The sequence below is a fragment of the Alexandromys fortis genome, unplaced genomic scaffold (assembly GCF_014885135.2).
Source record: "Alexandromys fortis isolate MF-2015 unplaced genomic scaffold, M_Fortis_MF-2015_v1.1 scaffold_88, whole genome shotgun sequence".
NCBI lineage: Eukaryota > Metazoa > Chordata > Mammalia > Rodentia > Cricetidae > Alexandromys > Alexandromys fortis.
The window spans coordinates 5,141,490-5,169,481 of NW_026067961.1; the positions used below are offsets into that span (position 1 = coordinate 5,141,490).

At 52.1% G+C, this 27,992-nt stretch overlaps 1 protein-coding gene across 2 annotated transcripts; it reads left to right on the plus strand.

The window, feature by feature from the left end:
- Positions 1 to 27,992, plus strand: H6pd (hexose-6-phosphate dehydrogenase/glucose 1-dehydrogenase). 2 transcript variants are annotated; one of them, XM_050153140.1, is made up of 5 exons: positions 1 to 224; positions 12,979 to 13,615; positions 15,101 to 15,218; positions 23,250 to 23,519; positions 24,623 to 27,992. In XM_050153140.1, the coding sequence occupies exons 1-5, from the start codon at positions 220 to 222 to the stop codon at positions 25,984 to 25,986; spliced, it is 2,394 nt and encodes a 797-aa protein (XP_050009097.1). In that variant the 5' UTR covers positions 1 to 219; the 3' UTR covers positions 25,987 to 27,992. The 2 variants fall into 2 exon arrangements, with proteins under 2 accessions (XP_050009097.1, XP_050009096.1); XM_050153139.1 differs by lacking the exon at positions 1 to 224 and adding an exon at positions 5,031 to 5,183.

Sequence of the window (27,992 nt, forward strand, 5' to 3'; positions counted from 1 at the left end):
CCGCTGGGCCCTGTCGCTACGCAGCCTGAAATACTGCGGCATCCCGGGTTGAATTTGGCCTCGCGCCCGGGCGCTCTCGGAGGACCGAAGCGCGGCCCCGAGTGAAGCGCGCACCTGTCGAAGACGAAGCGCGGGCAGGGGGTCGCAGGTTCCCCCCCACTCCCCGACCCCAGCCGCCTGTCGTACTAGCCAGCCCGGGCCACTTCCCGGAGGAGCGAGATGAAGTAAGCTGCACCCCCCCTGCTTGCTCTGCGCTGCGCACTTCTTGCATCCAACGGCACGCTTGCCAGCCGGCCATGGAGATGGCTCGGGTCCCACGGTGCTCGACCGAGTCACCGAACCTTCACCCGCACGCTCCTCCTTCCGCGGAATAAAGGCATCATCACCCCACCCCACCCCACCTCTGCAGGGCCTGGGGATGCGGTGCAGTTAGGTGATGGGCCAGTAGGAGGCGGCCAGGCCCCTTCCCCGGCAGCCCTGGGGGCCCAGCGCGCCCATGTCCCTAGGCTTCCCGGAAAGTGCCGCAGAGAGGGAGCCGGTGATTTCCCAATGCTTAAATTTTGGCAGCTGCTATTGCATGAGTGTTTCCTGCATACCGACCCAGCAAATTCTTTTCCAGGGACACGGGGCCTCTGAAAGCCGGCTTCCCCAGCCTTGAATGCTTAGCCGGAAGTAAGAACTGAAAATTCCATATGGCTGATATAGTAGCTAGTCCACCCCTCTACCCTGGCCCTTGAAAGGTAACCAGCTGGAAAACCAGGACTCCTATAGTCTCTGCCGTGATGCATGACTGGCCGAATCTTTTGAATTGATGAGGCTAATCCTTATTTTGGGAGCACATCCCAGAAAAGCGGCTGTTTAAGAGGGGCATAGTGGTGTACATCTTTAATCCCAGCACTTGGAGGGAGGGGGCAGAAGCGGGAAGATCTCTAAAGTGGAAGCTAGTAGCCTTTTCTGCAGTTAGCATTCTAGGCTAGCCACACAGTGAGACCCTACCTTAAAAAAATACTGTGTTTGACTTGAGCACGGCTCATTTTTTAAAGAGTTCAACAACAATAAATTTTAAATACAAGGTGATTTAACAGAAAGCAACAGATTACTATTGGCTGTTTGGGTAGATCAGGGGCCATTTTAAAGAGAAAGAAAAGTCGGAGTGGTGGGGCCCATCCATTATCCCAGCATTTCCGAGACCGAGGCAGAAGAATATCCAGCCCAGGCCAGCCTGGGCTACCTGGCCACACTCTTTTTTTCAAAACCAAACCAAACAAAACCATAAAGGAGAATTAGGAAGATTGCTTTGGCTGTCGGTGGCCCAGTGCTCCAGATCTGCCTGGAGCAGCTACCCTGGGCTGTAAAGTAAGGAAAATCCCTTAGACCATGTCCTCATGAAGTACAGTACATTTTGTTCCCTGATCCGGTTTCTTCTGGCCAGCCACTAAAATGAGGTCGTTTATCCCCATTTTACAGCAGGGAAGGTAATCCAGAAGTAAGCCAGGGGGTTAGGGCTGTGCAATCTCAGCCTCACTTCCCACTGGGGCCATTGTTTTCCTTTTAGAACATCTTACGCACTAGGCAAGCCCCAGACCTTTGGCTACAGCCCCAGCTCATACTCCTTTGCAAATATGTTATTTTTAAAAGATTTTTAAAAGATTTGTGCATATGAGTATTTCGCCTGCATGTGTGTAAGCATACCATGTGTGTGCCGTGTTCGGCTCAAAGAGGGTATGGGCTCTCCTGGAACTGGAGTTGTAGATGGTTATGAGCAGCCTTGTGGATGTAGGGAGTCAAACCTGAGTCCTCTGCAAGAGCGGCATGTGCTTTTAACCACCGAGCCATCTCTCCCGCCTCGTTTATTTTATTTGTATGTGCGTGTGTGCGTGCGTGTGTGTTCACATGCCTGTGGAGAACGGAAGAGGGAGTTGCAGCGCTAGGAACTGAATCTCAGTCGTCTGCCATAACAGCAAGTGCTGTTAACCGCTGAGCAAATTCTCTAGGTCGTCCTCCCCCCACCCCAGTTTGTTTTGTTTTTATCTTACTTATTTATTTTGTGTGTGTGGTTGGGTGTTTTATCTCCATGCATATCTGTATGCCACATGTGTGCCTGGAACCCCGGAGGCCAGGCGAGGGCTGGAGTTGCAGATGGTTGTGAGCTGCCATGTACATGCTGGGAACTGAATTCGGGTCTTCTGCAAGTGCAGCAGGTACTCGTGTAACTGCTGAGTCATCTCTCCAGCCCTGCTGTATGTTTTGGTAACAGGGTCTTGTGTCCGTATCCCAGGCTGGTTTCAAGCTCTCAGCCCTTATCCCTCAGCTTCTTGAGTTACGGGGCTGTGGACAGGTACTGCGACACCCGCCTATCATACTCCGTTCTTCTGGCTGGACGGTAGACTTCTCAAGAGCTGAGAAGGGGCCATGCCAGCCCTGTAGCTCTTCAGCCTTTCGTCAGTGTGGTCAGATGGAACCATGCCTTGCAGGTTTCCTGTGGCAAAGTGGTTTGTCGCTTCCAAGGCTTGGTGGGAGCCACCTTCATGACGCTCATGTTCAGTGGCAGAAGCTAGCATTTTGGGAGAGCCTACAGCTTGCCAAGCGTGGCGCCGGAGTGCCTTACATAAATCGTCTTCGTGTGCGCGTGTGACGGACTTGCTTTTCTGTTTTGTGGTTGAGAACACAGGTTAGACATTGCCTCAGGTCACCCAGCTGCAGAGAGGCCTGGAGTACACAATTCCAGATGTATACTCAGTGTCTTCGCCCACAGGGCTCTTCAGGTTCGCTTGGATATCGACTCCATGTCTTCCTATATCAGAAGGAGGGCATTTGAGTCACTATTAGGCAAGTGGACATAGGGCCTTAGCAGAGACCAGTGAGAGGCCTCTAGTGTTCAGGGTAACGTGGCAGCTTAGAGCAGTTCCTGGCCAGCTGGTTTATGTGAGCAGCCACTGTCAGGAAAACCAGTAATGGCACAGCATGCTACTATCTGCCATTTCATTGTTTGGGAATTCTTTTTTCTCTTTTTTTAATACTTATTATTTTTATTTCCAGGTATGAGTCTTTGTCTGCATATATGTATGAATACCACGTGTGTACGGTGCCTGCAGAGTTCAAAAGAGGTCACTGAGTTCTCTGGAACCGGAGTCACAGACGGTTATAAGCCATCATGTGGGAGCTGGGAGCTGAACCTGTGTCCTCTGCAAGAACAGCAACTGCTCTTAATTGCTGAGCCTCCTCCAGCCTTTAGCCACACACTTTATAGTGGCATCGGTAGTTAGCTCCACTACCAGGCCTGTCACCTCTGAGGTTGTCTGGCCATCAGCAAGATAGTTTACCTTCCCGTATCTTAGTTCACTGCTCTGAATGGTTGATGGCAGCACCTACCTCACAGAACAGTAGCAAGAGTGCAAGGGTTCGTCGCTTGTCAGGCGCCAAGCCTAGCATTGGGCAGATGGCATTTGCACCATAAATAGCTCACACTATCGAAGTGTTGTCATACGCAAGAAGCAGCTGCTGGGGGGTTGCAGCGGCACGGCGCCTGACGTGGCCGTTACAACGCATTGTTTCCATGCCAATATTCAGTTCTGGGCACCTTGTTCATGAGGTTACAGTGATCCTGTGCAAATGGTATTTATTGGATCATTGGCAAATGTCACACGGAGCTTGCTGAGTGCTTGGCCCTGTTTGGGATGCCAGAGACACTGCACTGAAGGGAGCATACCTCTCCCTGCCTCAGGCTGGACGTCATCATCATACAGACATAGGGCTGGGGATGTGGCTCATTTGGTGGCATGCTTGCCTAGCATACATAACATATCAACACGGCACAGAACTAAACATGGTGACTCATGCCTGTCATCCTAGCATTCAGGAGATAGAGGAGGGAAGAACAGAAGTCCATGGGTCTGGAGAGATGGCTCAGCAGTTAAGAATACTGGCTGCTCTTCCAGAGGACCTGGGTTCAATTCCTAGCACTCACATGGCAGCTCACAACTGTTTGTAACTTTCATTCCAGGGCACCTGAAGCCTTATTCTGGCCTCTCCAGGCACCAGCATGCGTATAGCACACAATCACACACAACACCCACACGCATCAAATAAAACAAGGAAAGTCAAGGTAATCCCCAACTACATATCAAGTTTGAGGGCAGCCTAGGATACAGAAAGCTGGGAAGGAAGAGAAGGAAGGGAGGGAAGGGAGGACGGAAGGAAGGAAGGAAGGAAGGAAGGAAGGAAGGAAGGAAGGAAGGAGCGACTCCAGAAAGAATAGAGTGGGGAGGAGGGAGGAGGCATGAAGTGGAGGTGGCAGTTCTAGTATTTTGTGGAGTTGTCTGAGAAATCCTGACTGAGAAAGTGGTCTTGCTGAAGTTAGTGAAGGAATGCACCAAATGGGCACCTGCGGGAAAAGTAGGTCAGACAGAGAGAAGAGCCAGTACAGAGGTTCTGAGGCAGGAGGATGCGCAGAATAGTATAAGAGGTAAAGAAATGATAGTGAGAAGCTAGAATGTGTAGACCTGGGGACATGATCCTACCACTGCTGGGAGGGTCACGCTGGCCCCTGTGCTAGACTCAATTGTGCAGGGCCCGAGGGAGACATAGGAGGGAGGAAGGGCGTTCTGTAGTAATCCAGGCAGAGGCGCCAGCAGAATAGACGAGGACGGTGGGAATGCGAGGTGAGGTGGGAGGGTCCAAACTGGACATACAGGCTTGACCGCACAGAGAGCAACTGGCGGGTCAACTTTGAACAGCTGCTGTGTAGGAGGCAAGGATGGGGCTGGGGAACCAGATTTAAGATCTTTGCCAATCTCCACGTTACAGATGTCCTCTGCTCAGCCAATCAAGGGCACATAGCAAAAAAAGTGGTCTCATGGCTAGGAGTCGCTGTTCTGTGTGTGTGGTGACCTTTGTTTGCTCTTTATAGAATTCAGCTGGTTATTCAATAATGTAACTCAGATTTAGTAATAACTGTGCTTGACAGTCAGTTGTGAAAATACCCGGAAATTGAGCAATCGAACCTTGGAGACCGGTCCAAAGGGCTTTTGGTTTCATCACTGCTTCTAGCTACCCTCAGAGGAGGCCAGGGAAAGGGCTCTTTGGAAAGAGCTCGATCTGGAAGCCCTGGTCCTCAGATTGGCCGCAGTGGACCAAATGCAGATCAAGGTTGGATGCCACAGGTTCTGTCTTTGCCTGCTCTGGTGAGTCTGGCGTCAGGGCCTCAGAACAGAGGGGACCTTTGGTTAATAAGGGCAATTCTCTAAGTGTCCTTTCATTTGAAATCTTGTTTCCTTCCCGCTTCTTTTACAAAGTCCAGCTTTCAGGGCTGTGATTTGAGGCGCATCCCCTCTTCTAGCTCCATCCCCAGGAGTCAGCTCTGTCAGTGGCATCTGTGGGAGCTAGCAAAGGGAATGGGGGTCGGTATGACCCCTGATTTTCCCTCTCTCTGCTGGCCTGAGCAGGGACAGCTGTGGGCTGGCTGGCCTTGTCCCCCTTGCGTGTGAGGGTAAACGGAAGATGGAGCTGGACACTGCCCCTGTTCACCATGGCTGGCCAAGTCCGCCTTTCACCTTTTCGGTGTGAGCAGGGCCTTTGTCTAAATGGGCAGACGCTCTAATGACCTCCCTTAGTTGGGCTTGGAGAGCCAAGGGTGTTGGAATCAGATCCCTGTGTGCACACTCAGTCCTGATTCTAACACGAGCCTGTCAGAGCCATGTATTGTCGCCCAGAGGAGGCCGCCTGTCTTCCTGCTTGCTGACTCCACCTCCCTTTTACTTATTTTATTTTGTGTGTAGAGTGCTTTGCCTGCATGTGCATGCTTCGTGTAGGCTTCCCTGGAACTGGGAGTTTAGGATGGTTGTGAGCCATCGTGTGGGTGCTGGGAACGGACCCTCTGCAAGAACAACAAGTGCTCTAAACTGCTGAGCCATCTCTCCGGCCTCTACCCTCTCTCTTCTTCCTTACTTTTCTTTCTTTTGATATGGGGTTGCTGTGTAGCCCAGGCTAACCCTGAACTCACAATCCTCCTGACTCCCAAGGACTGAGATTGTATGTGAGTTGTCATGTCCTGTTCTGTTTCTTGAATAAAAAAAAAATTATATATGAAATTGTCTTCTCTATACTCCTGTTGTTTTGTTTCTCCTAGAACTCACTCTGTAGACCAGGTTGTAGACTCGGATTTATATTTCTTGGCCCTGTGACCCCTTACAGAGGTCTCCCCTAGCACTTCCCTGTCTATGTAGCGCCTCCTTGGTAGTAGGTCAGGACCTCCCTGGCAAAGCATGGGACCAAGGGCCGGTAAAGTACCTGGACCCACTGAGTTCATTTCCCAGGCGAGGAGGCTGAGGCCTTTGCAGACTAAATGCCTTCTTCACTGTTGTGTGGTTGTTTAGGATGAAGGCAAGAACGTGCCTGAGAACGACGTTTTCCAGTGTCCCTGTTGACTTCTCTGTCCTCTCCTCCAGCTTCTCAGCCTGTTGAGTGATGGTTTCCTGACTGATTGCTTAATTAGACAACAAAGGAAGCAAGGGAGAAGCAAAGTCCTAAGTGGGCTTTGTCCTGCCGTGTGACCAACTTCTAGTGTTGTGTGCTCAGCTCTGGTAGTTTCATCTCATAGGCCTTTCCTCTCAGTCGGTGCAGAGCCCATAGCCTAGAGGGAGGAGTGCGTGTGCAAACCTCCTCTGGCTGCAGCCTCCTCAGACTGCAAGCCTCCTCGGGCAGCGGCAGGAGGGAGGGGAAGGTGCAGCCTCAGGGAGGAGAGCTGAGCCCAGGCCTCACAGTCCTGTCCTGGGAGGCTGAGCTGGCTGTGAGGCTGGAGCAGGCTTTGCTCAGCAGGGTGCTTGGCAGGGGGGGGGTTGGCTCTGCAGCCTAGAGGTGAGGGCAGTGGCCCAGTTTCTCACAGCAGGTGCTGTGCCGCCCTAGGGCAGGGAGTCACTTTATAGTCAATTAACTTTCTTTCCTTTTTTTTTTTTTTTCTTCCTGAGACAGGGTCTCCAACCACTTATATTGCAGGCTGGCTTTGCATTTCTGACCACCCTGATTTCACCTTCCAAGTGCTGGGTTACAGAGGCACATCGCCATACCTGGCCTATATAAGTGGTCTAATGGTCTAATTAGTTAACATTTGTCTAGTATTCTCTCTCTCTCTCTCTCTCTCTGGTTTTTCAAGACATGGTTTCTTTGTGTAACAGCCGAACTTGCTTTTGCTTTGTAGAACAGGCTGGCCTTGAACTCAACAAAGATCCGCCTGCCTCTGCTTCTGAGTGCAAAGATTAAAAGTGTGCACCACCACGGCCTGGCTAGTATCATTTTAAAAAGACTTTTTATTACTCTTTAGTGTGTGTTACACATATGCACATGCTATACTTATCATGGCTTGGATGTGTGTGTGGGGGAGGTCAGAAAACAAATCCGTGGAGTGAAATTTCTCTTTCTGCCATGCTGGTTCCAGGGGCTGCAATTGGGTCGTCACGCTTCTCGGCAGCAAGTGCCTTTACCCACTGAGCCATCTCATCCACCTGGGGGGTGGGTGAGTGAGAGAAAGAGGGTGGAGGAAGGAGCGAGAGATGTGTGTGTGTGTGTGTGTGCACGCGTGTGTCTGTTATATTGTTCAGTTTTGGTTTGGAGAGAGTCTTACTATGTAGCCTAGGCTGCCTTGAACTTTTAGTAATTTAGTAATTCAGAAGGCCTTAGTCTTCTGACTGTTGGGATGACAGGCATGTGCCCAGGTGCATGGCTGTGCATGTTTTTGTTTTGTTTTGCTTTGCTTTGGGTCACATCCTTATCTCTGTCAGTCTTTCTAACCCTTCCCTCTTTCAGGTCAGCAGAATCTGTCATGGTTTTTTTTTTTTTTTTTTTTTTTTTAGTGTGCTAGAGACTGGACCCAGGCCTCACTCCCGATAGACAGATGGACCCAGGCCTCACTCCCTATAGACAGATGGACCCAGGTCTCACTCCCGATAGACAGATGCTCTGTCACCGACTGGGTTCTTCAGCCCTTTCCCACTCTTACTTTTGAGACAGGGTCTCTCTAAGTTGTCCAGACTGACCTCAAACTCCCATCTGTAGCCCAAGCTGGCCTTGAACTTTTGACTCTCCTGCCTCAACATCTCAAGGACTAGGACCGTAGATACGATCCAACATGCCTGGTTTCCGCCATGTTTTATAGGTGAAGAAGTCAGGACCAAAATGGATTAAGTTGTTTCCAAGGGTCCTGCGGCTAGGAGGGTGAAGGCCAGTGCTTGGAACCTCCATGCCGTGATTGACTAAGAAAGAGGGTTAGCGTGGTAGCGTGAGCTTTATGGTTCGTAATTCATTCCTCCTAGTCTCCTCAACTGTAGTATGAGAATCGTGTCAGAACCAGTAGCTGAAGCCGTGCAGCTGGCTCACCCAGTTCATGTTGGCTTCCACAGTCAACACAGGACCTAGTCAAAGCCATTTATGTCAACTAAAGCGTCTCAGGTCGAGCTCGAGCAGGATCGTTCTGACGTGGTGATGAGACTAGGAGGCCAGGCGTGTGTGTATTTTATTTTTCCTTTTGTGTGTATGGGTGTTTCACATGCACCGTGTGCCTGCCTGGCGTCCTCAGAGGCTAGAAAGGGCATTGGATGCCCTGGGACTGGAGTTAGAGTTGTGACCTGCATTGTGGGTGCTGGGGATCTAACTCTGGAAGCAACTAGTCCTCTTCGCCACCCAGTGGACTCTCAGGCTTGTCTGTTTGGATGCAGATGCCTCCTGTGCTCAGTGTTCTGGAACCTGGCAGCTTTGGCCTCTCCATCAGAATCTGCGTCTTAAACAGTTCCCCAGGGAACTCAAGCACACACTACAGCCTGAGCTATGCTGTTAAGGTTAAAAAACAGGGTCATAGTAAAAACAAGTAACACGCCCCCTCCCCATCAACACCTGAGGTCAGAAGAGCAGGATTCATGTCCCTGCCTCCAACAGCTGTAACATTTGAGAGAGCAGGCTCTGCACCTCGCCTGGGTAGCACAGTAGAGCTGACCATGTTGGTGGACGTGTGGGTGAGCCAGCCCCTAGTTGTGAGCATGGGGGAGCTGTCCCCAGTACTCATCTGTCTTGTGGCAGCAGCACCCCCATCAAAGCCTGAGGCAGTTGGAAGAGCCTGCCCTGAGGTCCTAAGAGTGGGGGAGCTGTCCCTGCCCTTCACCAGCTGCAGCACTCGGGAGAGTGGCCCCCGCATCTCACCTGGGCAACAGTAGAGCTGTCCCTGAAGGTGTAGGTGTGGAAGAACTGACTCTAAAGACGCGAAAGCCAGAGAAATGGCCCCGCCCCTTACTTATCCCCTCAGCGAGGGGTGAACTGGCCAGGGCAATGCAGGAGAGCTCACCCTGGTGGTGAAGACAGGGGAGAGCTGGTGGGTTGACCAACCTTGCAACTACCCAGGCCCAGAGCCAGGGTTCTGTGTTGGCCCACCCCAACATCCAGCCTATCTGTGATCTGATGGACAGGAGTGAGGAGTGGGAGTGGGGTCTGTGGTAGCAACAGGATATCCGGGAAGAGTTCCAGAGAGGGCCCAGCATTGATGGTATAGCACAAACCAGGGGCCTTGAATCAGACCAATGATTCTTTGCGATGAACGCCTGCGTGTAAAAATGTGTGGCTCAAGGGTTTACTGCTTGACTGCCGTGTCACACCGCAGCTTCCAGGTCGAGATTTTCCCCTTCTCACCTTCTTTTCCTTTTTTCTCTTACATTTTATTTTGTTTTATTCTGGAGGGTTGGGATTGGGAGACATGATGTGAAAGACACAAAGAATAGATAAAAAGAAAGTTAAAAAACCAAGGAACACGTCTAACACCCCTGAAAGTTAAAAAAACTAAGCAACACATAAAGCTGCTTTCAGGAAGAGTAGTTGTGTCGGTGCTTAGTAACCACTCAGCAAACATGCTGTTGTAATTCCCAGTGTTGCTTGCTTCAGGAGTTCTGGAATGCCAGAGAGAAGACTGGTTTACCTGGGCATTAGGTCCAGAACACACCTGGCAGAGGAAACCGGAGTCGTTGAGGGTCAGAAGGCAGTGTGGGTCAGGTGCCATCCATTCCCATTGTCCTCAGAGAGGCGGCCTTGGGCTCCCCCACCTGCCAGCCCCTGCAAGACTCCCCAGCTTCTCTCTGTACCAGCACATCCCGAGCCCTGGCTCCCAGGACCGGATCAGGAGTTTGGCGAGCAGCTTGCCAGCTGGCGCCTCCTCCTTCTCCAGGCTGTTCTCTGGGCTTCAGATTTCTCCTGCACTGACCTTGCAGCTTTTCCTTCCCCCGGGGCAGAGCTGTTGCCAGTGGAGAAAGAAAGGCCCAGGTGCCAAGGACAGGAATTGGGAAGCAGAGAAAAATGGAATGTCCTGTAGTCCGTCTGGTGTTTGAGAACTAGCAGAGATCCAGGGTGAGCAGGAGAGGAAGGCTGGAGCTGCTCGGGCCCTTTGAGCAGAGGAAAGTGTGTCTTGTGGATGCTGGCACAGACACTGTTATTGAACCTTTGTCTTACTTGGGTGTCACTAGAGCCATCATGGTGGTGGGTCCCCAGAGAGATGAGGAAGGAAGACTAGGACCAGATAAAAGCAGGTGTATGGCTGTAATCCCAGCACTTTCAGAGACTGAGGCAGGGGGATTGCCATGAGTGTGAGGCCAGCCTGGGCTACAAAGTAAGACCCTGTTTCATATAATAGCAACAACAATCAAATAAACAGAGGTAAATTTAATATCAACTGCACGGTGCTGGTAGGCTGGTCAACTCTGTGGGAGCTTTTATATGTTCGATGGTCTCTGTAAACTCCAGTCTCCCATCTGTGTGGCCGTGTTTATTCTGTTCATGCTGTCTGGTTTATGAATGGTGTTCAGCCAGTTTCTGTCATTGCCTTCACCTTTACACCTCTGTACTATGCCCTGTTTCCACCTTTACTTCCCATAGCTGTGGGTCCTCTTTGATTCCTTCCGCCCTTTCCCAAAGCCTGAGGACTATGGTGATATAAACACAGCGCTGGGCCAGAACAGACAGAAAACCAGCCCAGTAAATACCCAGGTGCTCTTGTGACTTGATCCAGGCCTCTTGCCTCTTAGATATGCCAGCTGACACAAGTCAGGCTGGAAAAGCTGGCCAGGAAGGCATGTTTGCCTGTGGAAGGCCAGCTAAGCAATTGCAAGGACCCAGCTTGCCACTCTGTCACCATGGAAGCTTCATCCCACAGCATCTCAGCCTTTCCACATGCAAAGGGGCTGTAGTTAAACTGTCCTGTATGGGTCCTCAGGGCCTGGTCTGGGTCCAGTAAGACCGGACTGAGAGCGTTTGGGTTTGTGATTGACACATATATTAGCACTTCTAATCAAAACCCAGAGACAGATATTAGAGTTCAGCCTGAAGGTCAGAAAAGCAAAACAGCCGGTCATTGACTCTTATCTCTACCTCAGTCCAAAATGGCAACCCTGCCTCCAGGAATTTCAGAACGAGACTGTGACTGTGTGAGAGAGCCACTCCTCCCATTTTATATTCCTCTCTAGGGCTGTGATTAAAGACATGCAACATTACCGCCCGGTTTCTATGGCAAACTAGTGTGGCTACTGGGATTAAAGGCGTGTGTCACCACTGCCTGGTCTGTGAGGCTGACCAGTGTGGCTGTTTGACTCTGATCTCCCTTTTTCCCCTTCTTTTTAATTTTATTTTGTTTTATTATGGAGGGGTAAGAGGGAGATGGGTGGGATTGGAAGGCATGACGTGAAAGACACAAAGAATAAATAAAAAACCAAGTAGCACATATAACACCCCTGAAAATTAAAAAAACCTACTAAGTAACACGTAACTTTGGCAAGCTTTGTTTGTTAAAATCAAATGAATGCCACTGCAAATTACGTTTATGCATCAGCTCTCCTGTAAACAGTGGCTGAAAGGCAGCAGGTGCTCCCCTAAGCATCGCGGAAATGTGGGGCTTATTTTATTCTTGCTACAAACCTGTGATGGAGGCAGCGGAAACTGGTGTCGCTGGTTAAGCCGTCGGATTCTTAGGGAGCGGAGCTGGGGGCACACTCAGGCACTGCTGCCCATTCTTTGGTTTACTTGTTTGTTGTGGTTTTCGATTTTATTATCGGGTTGGTTTTGTTTGTTTTTCAGACAGGGTTTCTCAGTGTAGTCCTGACTGTCCTGGAACTTGCTCTATAGACCAGGCTGGCCTCGAACTCACAGAGATCTGCCTGCTTCTGCCTCTGCCTCACCCACATACCTTTTCTTTTTCCTTCCTGTGTTGAGGATGGGACTCAGTGTCCTTGTTATACTGAACAGTTTATAACTGAGCCACACACACCCCACCCCACCCCCAGAGCCTGTGATTTCCGTGCGCACACACACACACACACACACATATACATGGAGGAGGTCAGAGGACAGCTTACAGGAGCTGATTCTCTCCTTCCACCATGCGGGTCCCAGGGAATGGACTTGGATTGCCGGGTCGGGGGTGGGGCGGGTGTATTTCACACTGAACCGTCTTGCTGCCCCACCCCCACCCTCGAGTAGTTGGGATTTTGTGCATGGAGTCCAGTAGACATGGGAAAGAGCTGAGTGGTGGGTGCGAGAAGGTGGTCGTGCCTTCTCGCCTGCTGCTCTTCCTGGGTTAGGGTTCCCCTGCTGTCCAGCTAGCCTGTGCTCATGGCAGAGGCTGGTTGTGGCTGTGAAGGGGTCCACTCCTCTCTCAGCACTGGGGGCCTCTCTGGGGTGCTCCTAGCAGCAGAATGTCCTGGTTCCATCACATGGCCTAGGACTTTCCCGGGCACATTTCCTGCTTGCAGAGCAAGCGCCTAAACACCGACTTCCTGGCACAGAAGCCAGGCTGCTCGGGAGGGAGGGGAATGCTGAGTGACTATAATGTTTCCCCGAGTAACATGTGGTTGTTTCTTGCCAGGCAGGAAATGTTTGATGCCCTAGCTGTGTTATTTCCACATTCTAACCTCCTGAGCCATGTCTGATGCTTCCTCGTTCCTTGTCTGTTCTTCCCAGGTACCCAAAAATTTGGAAGATGCTCGTAGCAGCAATGTGCTTGGCCCTTCTGGGCTGCCTGCAAGCCCAGGAATTCAAGGGGCATGTTTCCATAATCCTGCTGGGAGCAACTGGGGACCTTGCTAAGAAGTACCTGTGGCAGGGCCTGTTCCAGCTGTACCTGGACGAGGCTGGGAAGGGCCATAGTTTCAGCTTCCATGGGGCCGCCCTGACAGCCCCCGAGCAGGGCCAGAAGCTCATGGACAAGGCCTTAGAATCCCTCTCCTGCCCCAAGGACTTGGCACCCAGTCACTGTGATGAACTCAAGGGTCAGTTTCTGCAGCTGAGCCAGTACCGCCAGCTGAAGACAGCTGAGGACTATCAGACCCTGAACAAGGACATTGAGACCCAGGTCCAGCAAGACGGGCTCTGGGAAGCTGGCAGGATCTTCTACTTCTCTGTGCCTCCCTTTGCCTATGCAGACATTGCCCGCAACATCAACAGCAGCTGCCGACCGCACCCAGGCGCCTGGCTACGGGTTGTTCTTGAAAAACCCTTTGGCCATGACCACCTCTCAGCCCAGCAGCTGGCTTCAGAGCTTGGGAGCTTTTTCCAGGAAGAGGAGATGTATCGAGTAGACCATTACCTGGGCAAGCAGGTGAGCTGCAGCTTGGAGCCTGGCATGGCTGTGCTATGTGGGGTACCATGGGGCTGACATCAAGGACTTACTATCGAATGTAGAATTGGGTTAGGGTGTTGGGATCCCTCGGCACCCATGGTCTTCCCGAAGGGAGACGGGAGATGTGGAAGCAGAGGAGCCAGTGAATAGCAGGCAAGACCACTTTCTGTCTCCTTGTCTTGGCTTCCCAGAGAGAGAGTGCATTCTCATTCCTCCGTATTGACCTGCCTTCTCTGCAGAAGTGGTCCAGGGACTCTGATGTCTGGAACTGGCTTTCATTTGGGAATGCTGTGAGAATTAGAGTTAGCTTAAGTCCCTCACCTGTAGCATGATTAATAAAAACCCAGAGACAGAAATTGGAGTTCAATTTGAAGGTCAGAAAAGCAAAACAGCCAGCCATTGGCTCTTACCTCTACCTCAGTCCAAAATGGTGATTCTGTCTCCAGGAATCTCAGAATGAGACTGTGTCTGAGAGCTGTCTCCTCCCGTTTTATAATCCTCTTTAGTGCTAGGATTAAAGGTGTGTACCATTACCACCCGGTTTCTTTGGCAAACTAGTGTGGCTACTGGGATTTAAAGTGTGTGTCACCACTGCCTGGTCTACAGTAAGGCTGACTAGTGTGGCTGTTTTACTCTCTGAACTTCAGGCAAACTTCACTTATTAAAATACAAATGAAATATCACTACACTCACCCATCTGCCTTTTTAAAATAAAAATCTTTGTCGTCTTGAATTCTGTCTTGAGGCACAAAGCTGATAACAACTTAGACCTGAGACAGGGAAGTGGACCCTGAGTTCAAGCACTTCAGCGAAGCGTAGACAGGAGCTTGGAGGATCCCCTGGAGATAGAGGGCAGCATCAGTCCACTATCAGTCGCCAGCATCGCCAGTGTAGACCGCAGTGCACCTGTACTCTTTGGTACCCAGACTGCTGAGCTGGGCCACATACTGGGTAGAGAGCTAACTACCCAGGCAGGTGCTTCATTTTCCATCCAACCCTTTGCTTCTGTCGTGGAGATAATCTCGGATTGCAGTCCCCAGACCAGGGCCAGGCTGGATAGGGTTTCATTGGCCTGGAAATGGAAAGGAATAGTATCAAATGTATACAGTTTAAAGTTTTTCATGTTACAATTTTGTCATTAAATGATTTTATTAAAAATTGATAGTCTTAAAAGAGAGGGTTCATTTTTTCCTTTTCCACCCTCTTTGTACTGCAGATTGAACCTAGGGTCTCATGCATGTGAGGCCAGCACCCACCACTGGGCTACAGCACAGGAAGACAGTCAGTTTAAGCATGCTCTTTCTTGGCTGGGAATCGTTTAGGTCATTTAGTTTTGAGCATTTCCATGGAGCTGTGCGTCCTGAGGTCTAGGAGCTGGTGCCCACAGACGACTTTCTCCCTGGGCTCGAGAGCCAGGCTTCTTTCACCCAAGAACCTGGGATGACCAGTCTTCCTCCCTGACAGGCCGTGGCTCAGATCCTGCCCTTCCGAGATCAGAACCGCAAGGCCCTGGACGGCCTCTGGGACAGGCACCATGTGGAGCGGGTGGAGATTGTCCTGAAGGAGATGGTGGATGCGGAAGGTGCGTGAGAGCTCTGGTGCCCACGGCTCCTCAGCCTTGCCTGCCTGGTATTCGGTGGCATGCCAGGCTCTGCAGTCTGGAGTGCCAGCCACGCCTGTGCACCGTGGCCAGCTCTGCTTGGAGGGAGGATTTCTGTTGGTATGTAACCTCCCTCCAGGCCTCTTGCTGTGTGCTGCAGGAGCTGACCTGCAGGGACCTGGTGGCAAAGCCCAAATTGTCAGTGATGCCATAGGAGGCATTTGGTGCAGTGACATGCACCTGGTTCAGACCCTTGAAACTGCTGACAAGAGGTCCGTGCTGGAGGTTACTCCAGGCGTGTGTGTGTCTATGTAAGTCTGTCTGTCTGTCTGTCTGTCTGTCTGTCTGTGTATTTTTCTGAGACAGAGTCTTGTAGCCCAGGCTGGCCTCAAAATTGCTACATAGCCAGGGATGACCTTGAACTTCCAGTCCGTTAGCCTCTGCTTTCCTGGTGCTGGACTCTGGGGATGCGCTGCCGCAGTCAGCTAATGTGGGCTTTGCGCTACTGTAATGTGGGTCATTGCAGCTGTGAGGTTTTGTGCTTGCGTGAGTGATGCCACCGCCTGGGAGGTGGCAGCCACTCCTATGCCCTCCTCCCTCTCAGGTGACCTCTAGCGCCTTTGCTCTTCCTGCATAGGGGCCTTTATTGGCCACTCCTTCCGGAAGCCACAGACTTCCATTGCTCTCTGCAGGGCCTCTCTTCTCCGGTGCTGGCCTCGCTGTGTCTCTCACATGCTTGTGGGTGCCAGGAGGGCACCCATCTTACAAAGTGCTGTGTGAATGGTGTCAGTCCGGGGTCAGGAGACAGTGTTACACTTGTCTCTGCCTCTAGCAAGGTGACCTCAGTGTGTCACTTTTACATCTCTGGCAAGAGTAGGTTTTGCAGGTGATGACAGATAAGGTAGCTTTGAGCTTTGACATTCTCCAATGTTAGTACAAAATTTTTAGAAGTGTGTGTGTGCGTGCGCGCGCGCTGCATACACATAAGGGTCTTGTGATCTTGTGGAGGTTAGAGGGCAGTCTTTGGAGTCAGTTCTTCCTCTGTGTGTCTCCTAGATGTTGAACTCAGATCATCAGGCTTGGTGGCCATTGCTCACCAAGCCAACCTTCTGGTCCTGTTATAATTAAAAGTATTTTTATATTTAAGTCATTATGTTATGTGTATTAGCATTTTGCCCAGGGAGGTCAGAAGAGGACGCTGGGTCCCCTGGGACTGGAGACCCGGACAGTTGTGCATCACCACGGGGTGCTGGGAACTGAATGCAGATCTTCGGCAAGAGCAATAAGTGTTTTTAACCGCTGAGCCCGGGGTTAAAATCTCTCCAGCCCCTGTTATTAAAAATTTTGATCACTGCATTTTACAACATGGGTTCTTACATCATCATATAATAACAATCATATAATAATAATTTAAACAGCTAACTGTTGCTATGTCCCCAGTAGCCGTATGAGATGGGACAATCCCTGGCCAATTACTTCCTTCTCTAAAGGAAGTGGATGGTTGTCTGTCCAGTCCTTGGCTGGAGTGAAGGAGTCTGCCTGTAGGCCAGCACTGTGGCCCCAGCTCTCACACTTGACACACTGCACAGTGCCACCACCCCACACAGATGTATGCCCACCTTCTGCAGCTGTAGGAATTCCCAGGGCCCACCCCCTCATACTCCAATGTATGACTTGGCTAGAGGAGAGGTCTCCAAGCTCCTAGACCAAGGACAGGTAGAGGATGAGCACAGTCTTATTGGCACCCTCAGGAGGTGCCTACAGAAGCTCTGTGACTCGAGTACAGTTCCCTCCCCCACCTTCTGGACAGGAACTGCAGATCCACCCAGGTGCCAACATCTGGTGGCCATGGTGGGCTTCAATGAGTGACGGTTCCTGTTGGCCTCAGTGTGGGCTCAGTGTTTCCAGGGCTGAGTCCTACAGTTTGAATTTTAAGCAAAAAGACCAAGGTCACAAGCCCTTCCCTGTCCACTGCCCCCCCCCACTCCTGCATTATTCCTACCCAGGGGTAGATGCTGGTGAGTTTACACAGTACCCTGCCTTCTGGGAGGGGAGGAGCCACTACCCTTGCCTATCCTCCCCTCGCCCCTCCCCTGCTTGGCAGTAGCCAGGAAGGAACTTTTGAACTGCAAGGTCATTTGGCTCTTTCTCTCCCACCCCACCCACCTGGACGGCAGCAGCTCCCCAGCTCCCTCCCCTCCACAGCTTCTGCCGCAGCCTTTGGCTCAGTGGAGCTTGCTGCAGAGGCTGCAGCACAGGCTGGGGGCACCCTGGAGGAGAAAAGAAGGAGCCAGCAGTAACCCTGCAGTGTCTGACCTGGGTTCCACCCGCAGGAGTCCCTGACCCCTTCCCCCAGTCACAGATGCCCTGGGGCCTTCAGGGGGGTCTCCTGCTGTGGCAGCAGGGGCATTGGGTGTGACCTTGGTGAGGTCACCTGCTGCAATGTGACAGAGACTCCACATGGCTGGCAGAGGAATCTTGTCTTTAACAGCGGAGGTTCAGTAGTGTGTGCTCTGGGTTTGAAGCAGCCTCTGGATCATCAGAACCCAAGCCTCTAGCCATTGTGTTCCTCATCCTCTCAGTGCCCAGGCCTCAGGAATCAGCCTCCCTCACTACCTTGTATTTTTGGGCACTCCATACCAACCCAGCGTCCCTCTGCACGGGGCACTCCCTGAGGCTGTCTCTCCTGGGCAGGGTCTCTATCCAGGCTCTAGGGAAAGGATCGTGAGTTAGAGAGACTGCCCTGTGCCTCTCACCAAGGGACCAAAACAGCCAGGGTCCTCCCAGGTAACACCAGTTGTCCTGCTTTCCTTCACCCGCGTGACCATCTGCTGTGCTGTCTGCAGGCTGAGCTGGGTGGCTGCATCCTCCCGTGCAGAGGGAGGGCGACGGGGAGCTGGGGAGAAGCAGCCTGCAGTCAGACAGTCTCTCTGCTGCTCTGCTCTCACGTCTTTATTTTTAGCGGTCCCAGAAGACGTCGATAGGGACTGCTGCTGGCTTTGAGTAGTTTTTCCTTTGTTTCGTTAAAGTATCTATTTTAGCTGGGAAACCCAGCTCTCCCAAAGCACCAAAGCAGTGGGAGAGGGTATTAGATCATTTCTGGAGGCGTGACCCCCAGCTCACCTTTTATAGTGCGGAGAAGCCTGGTAGTGTTCTCTGGGTGTTTTTCTGTATTAAATTAGATGATATCCATGGGCGTAATTAACAAATAGAGATGCTCTCCAGGTTTACCAGGAGAGGAGCGATCTTAAAATGCCTGTTCCCACCAAGGTTGGCTTGATGTGTGACAACCTGCGATTGGTCTAGAATGCCCTTTGCCCTTTCTTAGTGAGCCCCATCTACCTTTCCATATATTGATAATCTGAGTAATATATTTTTAACAGCTGTATATTTTGTTCAGTTCTATTTATATCACAGAATATGTAGTTTAAATTCTATAACTAGGCATTTTGGCTGTTTCCAGTTTTTGCTATTTTAAACAGTACTTTCTGAATTTTTTTTCTGAAATCAGATTCACACTCTGTAAAATTCACAACTTAAACTTTGTGACTCAGTATGTTTTAGTACTTTGCAATATCGCGCAGCTCGCCTCGACTTCTAGAACACTTATGATCTTAACTATTTCTCCTCTGGTATGTCTCCACAGTGGAGTCCCCGGGATGGTGAGCAGTTTGGAGCCATCTTCCTTCCCTTAGACTGAGCAGGATGACAGAGGGCAAAGTCATGATCCACTCTGGACTCACAGTTAGGAGCTGAGTTCACGGGGTCTTTCTTTGAGTTGGCCATACTGCTTGCCCTTTCTCTTCTCAACAATGTGGATGTTAGCTGGCGACCTTTAACCTAGGAAAGGGTGCATGAAGCCAGTACACACCCCCTTTAGGGGAAAGAAACATCAGTCCCCAACAACCGGCAGTTCCTGGACAAGTCAGCACACTGAGCACCATGGGAGTGCCAGTGTCTGGCTTTCCATCTGCTGCTCAGCTGCTGAGCCCCAAACACGGTCTCTTTCTTGTTCACTTGTGGCTCAGGCCATAGCCCTGCTCCTTCATAGCTGACCACGCTGGGAGCAGAGACACAAGACCACAAGTCTATGGGTTGTGCTAACACAGGCACACCCCTGAGTCTGCAATGAAGAAATAAAGACAGCTCTCTTCCATTCGGCAGGTAGTGAACCCCAGGCAAACAATCTCCCAGAATCCAGCAGTGGGTGGATAAAAATAGGAAAGGGGCCACTCAGGGGTTTAGGAAATTAATGAATAGTCAGCAGAAAGCGGGCTTTTAAGGACGCCGGTGCTCTCTCTCCATCAAAAATGCATCGTTCTTAAAGCCGTAACCACCCTCTCTCTGCTTCAATCTGCTCTAATTCATTGATTTTATCAGGTAGGGTTTTCATGTTTGAGCATCTCTGAAGCTGGGCTTGCCATCGAGGGTGCCAGGCTGAGCCAGCAGCCAGCTCCTTCCTGAGGCTATAATTAGCAGGGTTCGAATCTCGGGCTTGGCGAAGTCTGTTGTTGCCTCACCTTGTACCTCCGGTGACCCTTCAGGGATGGCCACCAGAAGCCACGCCAGCACTCTCCAGAATCAGCGATTTTAAATGGACAGTTCGTGGTGTCCTTGTGCTTTTCTTATAAAATGCCAACTACCTTTTAAAAAATTATTTGTTTCTATTATATGCATATAAGCATCTTGCTTAAATATACGTCTGTGCATTGCATGAGTGCCTGGTGCCTGTGGGAGTCAGAAGACGGGTCAGACCCCTGGAACTGGAACATGGTTGTGAGCCGCCATGTGGGTGCTGGGAACTGAACCCTGGTCCTCTGTAAGAGCTACGAATTCTGCCATCTCCAGCTCCCTGAAACTACCATTTTTAAAAGACACACATCTCTAAAGGCTTCTACTTTTATTTTTTGGATTTTTTTTTCTTTTCAAGAGAGGGTCTCAATATGTAACCCTGGCTGTCCTGGAGCTCACTATGTACACCAGGCTGGCCTCAAACTCACAGAAGTTTGCCTCCCGAGTGCTGGGATTAAAGGTTGGGCCACCACTGCCAGTCTCTATTTTTACTTTTAACTGTGTGTGTGTGTGTGTGTGTGTGTGTGTGTGTGTGTGAGGGGGCGGGGGGGGGAGTACAATGTCTGTGGAGCCCAGAAAAGGGCATCAGATCCCCTGGTGCTGGAGTTTAGGTAGTTGAGGGTGTGGGAATTGAACTCAGATCTTCTGGAAGAGTGGCAAGTGCTCTTAGCCTCTGACCACCTCTCTAGCCCCCCAGCTGCCCTTTTCAGTTCCCAATGGTCACGGTGTCTCTCCTCCAGGGCAGGTTCTGCTGACTCAGGGAGCCTGCTCAGGACAAGCATGCTCGGCTCCACAAGTCTAACCTGGGATTGCCTCCCCTCTATCTGTTTGCATTAAATATTAACTAGATTCCAGGTAAAATAGTGCTCAGAAAATACATGCAAGGTAAATATAACTCTGTAATGAGCAATGCAAACGGGTTTTAATTTAAATTTTTTATTTTGCCCTCCTGGGAATGAGCCTGGAGCCTCGAGCGTGATAAATAAACATCCCACCACTGCTCCACATCCAAACCCCTTCCTACTAGTTCTGTACTTCAGAAACCCTTTAGTGCACTTGTTTACCTATTTATGTGCGAGTATGGGGGTGTGCATGCCGTGGCACACATGTGAAGGTCAGATGATAACTTTCCATCTTCTGGGACCTGCGGAATGAGCTCGGGTTGCCAGGCTGTCTGCAGGCCCCTGGCTCCACTGGTCACTCTTACAGCCTCCCCCCAGTTAAAAGCACGGTAACAGCCCTTGGGCCCGTCTCCTTGGACTCTGTCCTATTCCTGTTCTCTGTTGGTCCCAATTTTGAGGGTGCTTACATCTGTTTGTATGTTTGTACATTTTTGTAAGTACACGTGTGTGTACATATGTGTACTTGCGGGGAGCCAAGTGTCTTCCTCAGTCATTCCCCACAGTACTTAATTTGAGTTAGGGTCTCTTTGTGACCAGCCAGCTGCTGCTAGGGCTCCCCTGCCTCCACCTCCTCAGGGCTGGAGATGCAGGTGTGAACTGCCATGCCCAGCTTCTTACATGGGTGGCGGGAATCTGAACAGAGATACTCATGTGTACATGACACGCATGTCGCTGAGTCATCTTCCCCACCTCAGCCAGCTCTCAGTTCTCCTTACTCCTGCCATAGATGTCTGTGTCCTTAAACAATGCACTGTTAGATTTTAGTGCGGAGCCACACGTGGTACAGCAACTTTTGTTTGTTTCTTCTTTGTGGTGCTGAGGTTGGAGCCCAGGGCCACATGTGTGCTGGGTAAGATTCTGCTGCCAGGCTCCACCCAGCCTTCCTTTCAGCTCTCATCCTGCCCTCCTTTGCAGCTTCACGTGTCCCTTCTACTCTGACTCTCCCGGCCCCTTCTGATCTGTAATTAACCCCTACTTCAGTGATGATGCTTATTGAAATCCTGCCCGTGTGAGCCAGTTCATAGCCTGTTTATTTATTTATTATGACTTGACTTTTGTGTGTGTGTGTGTGTGTGTGTGTGTGCGCGCGCGCGTGGGCATGTGTTTGCACTCACGTCTGTGTACGCACATGATTGTGCTGCTACCCTCAGAGGCCAGAAGAGGGTGCTGCCAGGTGCAACCCCTGAAGCTGGCGTTACAGGCAGGTGTGAGCCGACTGCTGTGGGTATCAGGAATTGAACTCTGATCCCCTTAACTACTGACCCATCTTTTCAGCCCCTTGATCCTCTCCAAATAAGTTCCTTCTCAATCAAAGCAATGCTGTCTTCTTGTGATATCATGGACCAGGATGTGTGCATTCATCCCTTCCACGGTCTTTCGTGTGAAGGTGGCAATAGCTGAAGTAGCAGGCACACGACAGCTCTGTCCCCACCGTGGGCCTCAGGTGCAGACCTGAACGGCCAGCATCAGGTGGGCTGGAGAAGGCAGGCCTGCAGTATTGGAGGCCCAAGCCCCTAGGCGCTGAGAGTACACAGGAATCAGTTAGCATTCTCCCATCGCTGTGTTACCGCCGGCCCCCCTGTTGCTTAGGCCCAGTCTGAGGGTCTGTCTTTGCCCCCTCCTTGCCTTGTCCTCTTCTGTTGGCCAGTGCAGTCAGTTCCAGACGGAAATGACTCTAGCTCCTGGGGCCACTGCTCTAGCGGAAGCCTGGCCCTCCCTTCCATCTTCCGGCCTCCGCCGCCTTGCCACACAGCAGGCCAGGACCCTGCTCTCAGTGTGACTCAGGCCTGCTCCACTGAGGTCGTCCAGGGGCTTCCCTTGGAGTCCACAGAACTGTCCCTTTACCTCATCCCATAGGACCCCAACTCTGCTCCAACCTCATCTCTGCTATCTCCTTGTTTCTCGTGGTCCAGCCCCAGCAGGCCCTGTCTCTTCTGCCTCAGAACTGTGCACTTGAGGGTCTCTTCACCTGCAGTGCTCTGGTCTCAGAGGAGCCTTCCACGACCCTCTGTCATAGCTCACAGTTTTATTTCCTTGTTCTTCTTTCCCCTTTTTCACATTCCCATGTGCCCTGGCTCAGTGGACTCTAGCAGTGGATCATGGGTGGAGTTTTTGTTTCTGTTGAGTGGTCAGATACCCAACCAGTTAACTAAGCAACGCACACTCGGAGGTGGATGTCAGAGCACCTAGTCTGTTCTCTGCCATCCTACCCTCCTCTCGTCCTGGCCAGGTTACCCCCCTCCGCTGTTGGTCAGTGCCCAGGGAGGGAGGGCGGCAAGGAGGCCAGCCAAGATACATGGATGTTTTCTGCCTAGCCCTGAGACTAGAGCAGCCCAGTGGGATGATCCCTTTTCTGAGAGTGGTTCTTGATGGAGGGACGTTTCCCCAGCTGTCCCCTTTGCTGTCTCAAGTTGAGGTTGCAGCGGCACACCTTGTCGTAGGTTCTTCAGATGAAGGAATGAGATGTGCGGACGAGTGACGGGGGACTGTAGTGTCTCACCACCATGAGGGCCCTGCTGACAGCCCCCTTGTCACTCAGGCCGAGCCAGCTTCTACGAGGAGTACGGCGTCATCCGTGACACGCTGCAGAACCATCTGACGGAGATCCTCACGCTGGTGGCCATGGAGCTGCCCCACAACATCAGCAGCTCGGCTGCCGTGCTGCAGCACAAGCTCCAGGCCTTCCAGGCCCTGCGGGGGCTGCAGAAGAACAGCGCCATCCTGGGCCAGTACCAGGCCTACAGTGGGCAGGTGCGCCAGGAGCTGCAGAAGCCAGACAGCTACCAGAGCCTGACACCAACCTTTGCAGGTAGGCATTAGAGCCTTCAGCGGTGGGGCCATCAACCGTGAGGCCACCACCAGCTGTGGGTCCACCGACAGCAGGATGCAGCTGTCCCACCCAGTGCCCTTTGAAGCGTGGTAGCTCGGACTAACCAAGAATCTTTACAAGAGTACTCAGTGCGTGGTGATTACCACCCCCAGGCCTTCTCCATTTTAAAGCTTCAGGTCACCCACATCAGCCTCCATTCAGTTCCAGAAAGGTCTCCTGAGGGCTCAGATAGATGCCACCTTCATGGGCTGTGTATATGGCTTCCATTATATGGCAAACCTTTATCCAGTTACAGCCAGGGAATGTCCGTGTGGACAGACACCACATTGGCCAGCAGATATCTGCTAGAGCCACCTGGAAAGTTCCAGAAGCTTTTGGGGAGAGCGGCTGGCTCCTGGTAGGAAGAGACTATGGCCATGGGACAGCCCCTGTATAGAGGCTGTTTGATGTGCCAGGCTGTGTGTGGGTGTGCCTCTTCTCACTCAGCACTCACACACCTTGGAGGCAGGCACAGTGTTGTCCTCGGTGAGGATACAAGCGGGGAAGCAAAAAGGCAAAGCCTCGGCCAGGCTTGAGTTCGTGTGTAGTATGTCAGCGCCCGACATCTGTGACTGTGGCACGCACACACGCGTGCACACACACGCATGCACACACACGCACACACACACATGCACACACACGCACACACACTACTCCCACTCTACAAACTCCTTTTTACCCTCCCCCGCCCACCTAGCTTCCCCTCACGCGTGACTTTGTTTGGCATTCTGGGGGCCTCACGCAAAGGGAACTGCCCTTCCCCATCAAGATCCAACCTGCCTCTCACCTCCTCTGTCCCAGCAGAGAGCCTTCCATGGCAGGCTCCAAGGCTAGTCAGACCAGGTCTCTCAGAGGGACCTCAGAGGGCTGTGTTATGGCCATAGAATGAACCCCACTGGCTGTTTCCATCCCTGCCTGGGAAGAAGAAATAGCAGAAGGCTGAAGGCACAGCAAGACAGTCTGGGCAGGGGCCCGGGAAGCAGGGTGGGCGGCTTTGCGGGCTCCAGGCTGTGGTAGCACTGTCTGCTCTCTCCCCACCCCAGGTGTCCTCGTCTACATTGACAACCTGCGCTGGGAGGGTGTGCCTTTCATCCTGATGTCTGGCAAGGCCTTGGATGAGAGAGTGGGCTACGTTCGGATCTTGTTTAAGAACCGGGCGTACTGCACCCAGAGCGAGAGGCGCTGGGCGTCGGAGCAGAGTCGGTGCCTGCCCCAGCAGATTGTCTTCCACATCGGACACGGAGAGCTGGGCCACCCCACCATCTTGGTCAGCCAGAACCTGTTCAAGCCTCATCTACCTACCCAGAGCTGGAAGGAGGTGCAGGGCGAGCCTGGGCTCCGCCTTTTCGGCCGTCCTCTGTCTGATTACTATGCCTACAGACCTGTGCGGGAGCAAGATGCCTACTCCACCCTCTTGTCTCACATCTTCCATGGCCGAAAGGAGTCCTTCATCACCACAGAGAATCTGCTGGCCTCCTGGGTCTTCTGGACCCCCTTACTGGACAGCCTGGCCCTCGAAGTGCCACGCCTCTACCCAGGGGGAGCAGAGAATGGCCATTTGTTGGATTTTGAGTTCAGTGGTGGCCAGCTGGCCTTCTCCCAGCAGCAGCTAGAGGTGCTGATGCCAGAGTTAGGGTCAGTCCCAAAGCCCAGTGACTTCCAGGTCCTCGGGGCCCAGTACAGACAGAGCCCACTGGTCACTGCTTGGCCAGAGGAGCTGATCTCTAGGCTAGCCAGTGACATCGAAGCCACCGCAGTGCAGTCCGTACGGCTCTTTGGCAAGTTCCACCTGGCATTGTCAGGCGGGTCGAGCCCCATTGCCCTCTTCCAGGAGCTGGCCATGGGGCACTACAGCTTCCCCTGGGCCCACACACACCTGTGGCTGGTTGATGAGCGCTGTGTCCCGCTCTCAGACCCAGAGTCCAACTTCCAGGGCCTGCAGGTTCACCTGCTGCAGCATGTCAGGGTTCCCTACTACAACATACACCCCATGCCGGTGCACCTGCACCAGCGGCTCTGTGCTGAAGAGGACCAGGGCGCCCAGTCCTACGCCAGGGAGATCTCAGCCCTGGTGGCTAACAGCAGCTTTGACCTGGTACTGCTGGGCATGGGCACCGACGGGCACACGGCCTCCCTTTTCCCGCAGTCCCCCGCTGGCCTAGATGGCGATCAGCTGGTGGTGCTGACGGAGAGCCCGTTCAGGCCCCACCAGCGCATGAGCCTCAGCCTGCCCCTCATCAACCGTGCCAAGAAGGTAGCTGTCCTGGTCATGGGGAGGACAAAACGTGAGATCACCACGCTGGTGAGCCGTGTGGGCCATGAGCCCAAGAAGTGGCCCATCTCAGGCGTACTGCCTCTTTCCGGGCAGCTGGTTTGGTACATGGATTACGAGGCCTTTCTGGGATGACAGGAGCACCTGGCCTACGTCACTCTCCAGCTTCCTGTCACCCGCTCAATGTGCCCCAGCTCTCCAGAGCCTGGTGCCAGAATCAGGCCCCAGAGAAGGGAGGACAAAATTCTACCCTGCTTCCCGGGCCCCCTGGTTCTGTGTAATTATGGTGCCTAGACACAAAAACAAGGCAGAACTCGGACTTCTGCTGTGGAGATGCCTTCAAACCCATCAGGAAAAAGACCCTCATCACTATCTACAACACAGAATAAGACAGCGATCCTTTCACTGGCTCCTGCAGGAAGAGGGGCCAGAGTTGGTGGAGAGACTCCTGGAGAATGCAGTGCTCTGAGCCAGGCAAGAGTAGAACCAGTCCTGAGACTGCTCCCTCCGGCAGTCTGCCTCTTCTGGAATCCCTTCATCCCTCCGTGCATCTAGCTGACACCTGGTCCTCCTTCAGGCAGCGTCTGCCTGCTCTGTGCCTGATAGCCACTGCCCTCAGCCTTCCCCTATACACTAAGGAGGGGCAGCTACAGACACTGCCATGTCAGAAAGGTCCCCCCACCCTCCAAAATCTAAAGACCCAGGCTCCCCTTCCCCCACGAGGACTGTTCCGCCATCACTGGGCCATCAGGTGTTTCTGATCTATTAGATAGGGCTCTCTGTCTGCTCCTGGGGGTGGGGATTACAGCTCACAGCTTCTTTCTGGGGCATGTATGGCCAGTTCCCTACACCAGGGGGCAGGCTGCATCTAGGCCTTCTCACGCTACCTCTCTTGGGCTCCAAGCCTGGCAGCTGACTCTGCCTGTGTCTCCTCCAGACCTCTCTTCATCCTTAACCTGGTACCACTGGGAACAGGATAGGCAGCTCCTAAATCCAGCCTCCTCCGGGGCCTCCGAATTTTTAATTTTTTTTTTTTTTTTTTAAAGAAAGCCGACAGTGTAGAGCAACCTTCTCAGGGCACAGGTAGTTTTGTTTCAGCCTCCGGTTTGGTCACGTGGACAAGGGAGGGCATAGAAGGGCTACCATGGCCCCTGGGTCACAGTCACGCTGTGTCAGTCACACAGTCTCGGTGTCTTTCAGAACTTTCCCAGAGAGGGGCTTTCGTTTGATGAGGAGCATCAGGAAATCTGTTTCTCTGCTTTTGATTGATCGTACTTTTCTCCCAGGCAGAACATGGGAAAGACCCTCACTTTCACTAGAGATGCGTGCACAGTGTAGCTTGAGCTAGGGGCTCTGTATGAAAGGCACTCTTGTTGAAATTCTGCTTTCTCTGGCCTCCAGTGACCCAGACTGACAGAACACCTCTCTTGCAAGAGAGCTACCCTGGGCAGAAAGTTCACATAATGAATGCCCTTGGGGTCCTTTTCTGGCTGGGCTTGCTGCTCACTTTTCTGGCTAGCGTCACAGGTAGTTGCGGGTGAGCTTCCACCTTTGGCCATGTGGGGGAGCCCACGCGCCACCACTCACATTCCACCCAGGCGGCAAGTTTAGTGCCAAATGTCGTTCCTTTGTTTTTTTGGTCTGCCTCTCTGGCTTCTTAGCCCCAGTGCGTTCTCGTCTGTTCTTTAGGACTCAGCCCTCCGAAGGCCTTGCATGACTCGGGAGAGAGGGTGAACAGGCTTTGTGTCACCGTTCTGAATAACAGTGAGTCACTGCCCAGCCTGAGCCTAGAATGTCCTGTTCTTACTCAGAAGAATGACTGGCCTCTATCTGTGGGGGGTTTGCACAGGGGAGGCCAGTGTGGGGAAATACCAAAGATTTTCTTTCCGGAAGCAAGCGCTAATCGCGTTGGGAAGGCTGGCAGGAGACATTGTCAGTGTCCTTTGGCGTGCACCTGTGTTGCCCTTTCCCCTTCTGCCCCGGGGTTAGGAAGGAGTGAAGCTCAGAGTCAGGACTGCTCTTCAGACCTTGTGGACCATTGTCCACGGCAAGCAGTGTCTCAGGAAGGAGTTCTCAGCCTTGGGACCTGGGATACCTGAATTTTCTATTTTCCATTAAAAGAAATTGTTGCTTGCAAACGA

Coding starts and splice junctions, on each gene's coding strand:
- H6pd (XM_050153139.1), top strand. CDS start 5,137: ATGCAGATCAAGGTTGGATGCCACAGGTTCTGTCTTTGCCTGCTCTG. Junction 5,184..12,978: donor TTCTGTCTTTGCCTGCTCTG/GTGAGTCTGGCG, acceptor TGTTCTTCCCAG/GTACCCAAAAATTTGGAAGA. Junction 13,616..15,100: donor ACCATTACCTGGGCAAGCAG/GTGAGCTGCAGC, acceptor CCTCCCTGACAG/GCCGTGGCTCAGATCCTGCC.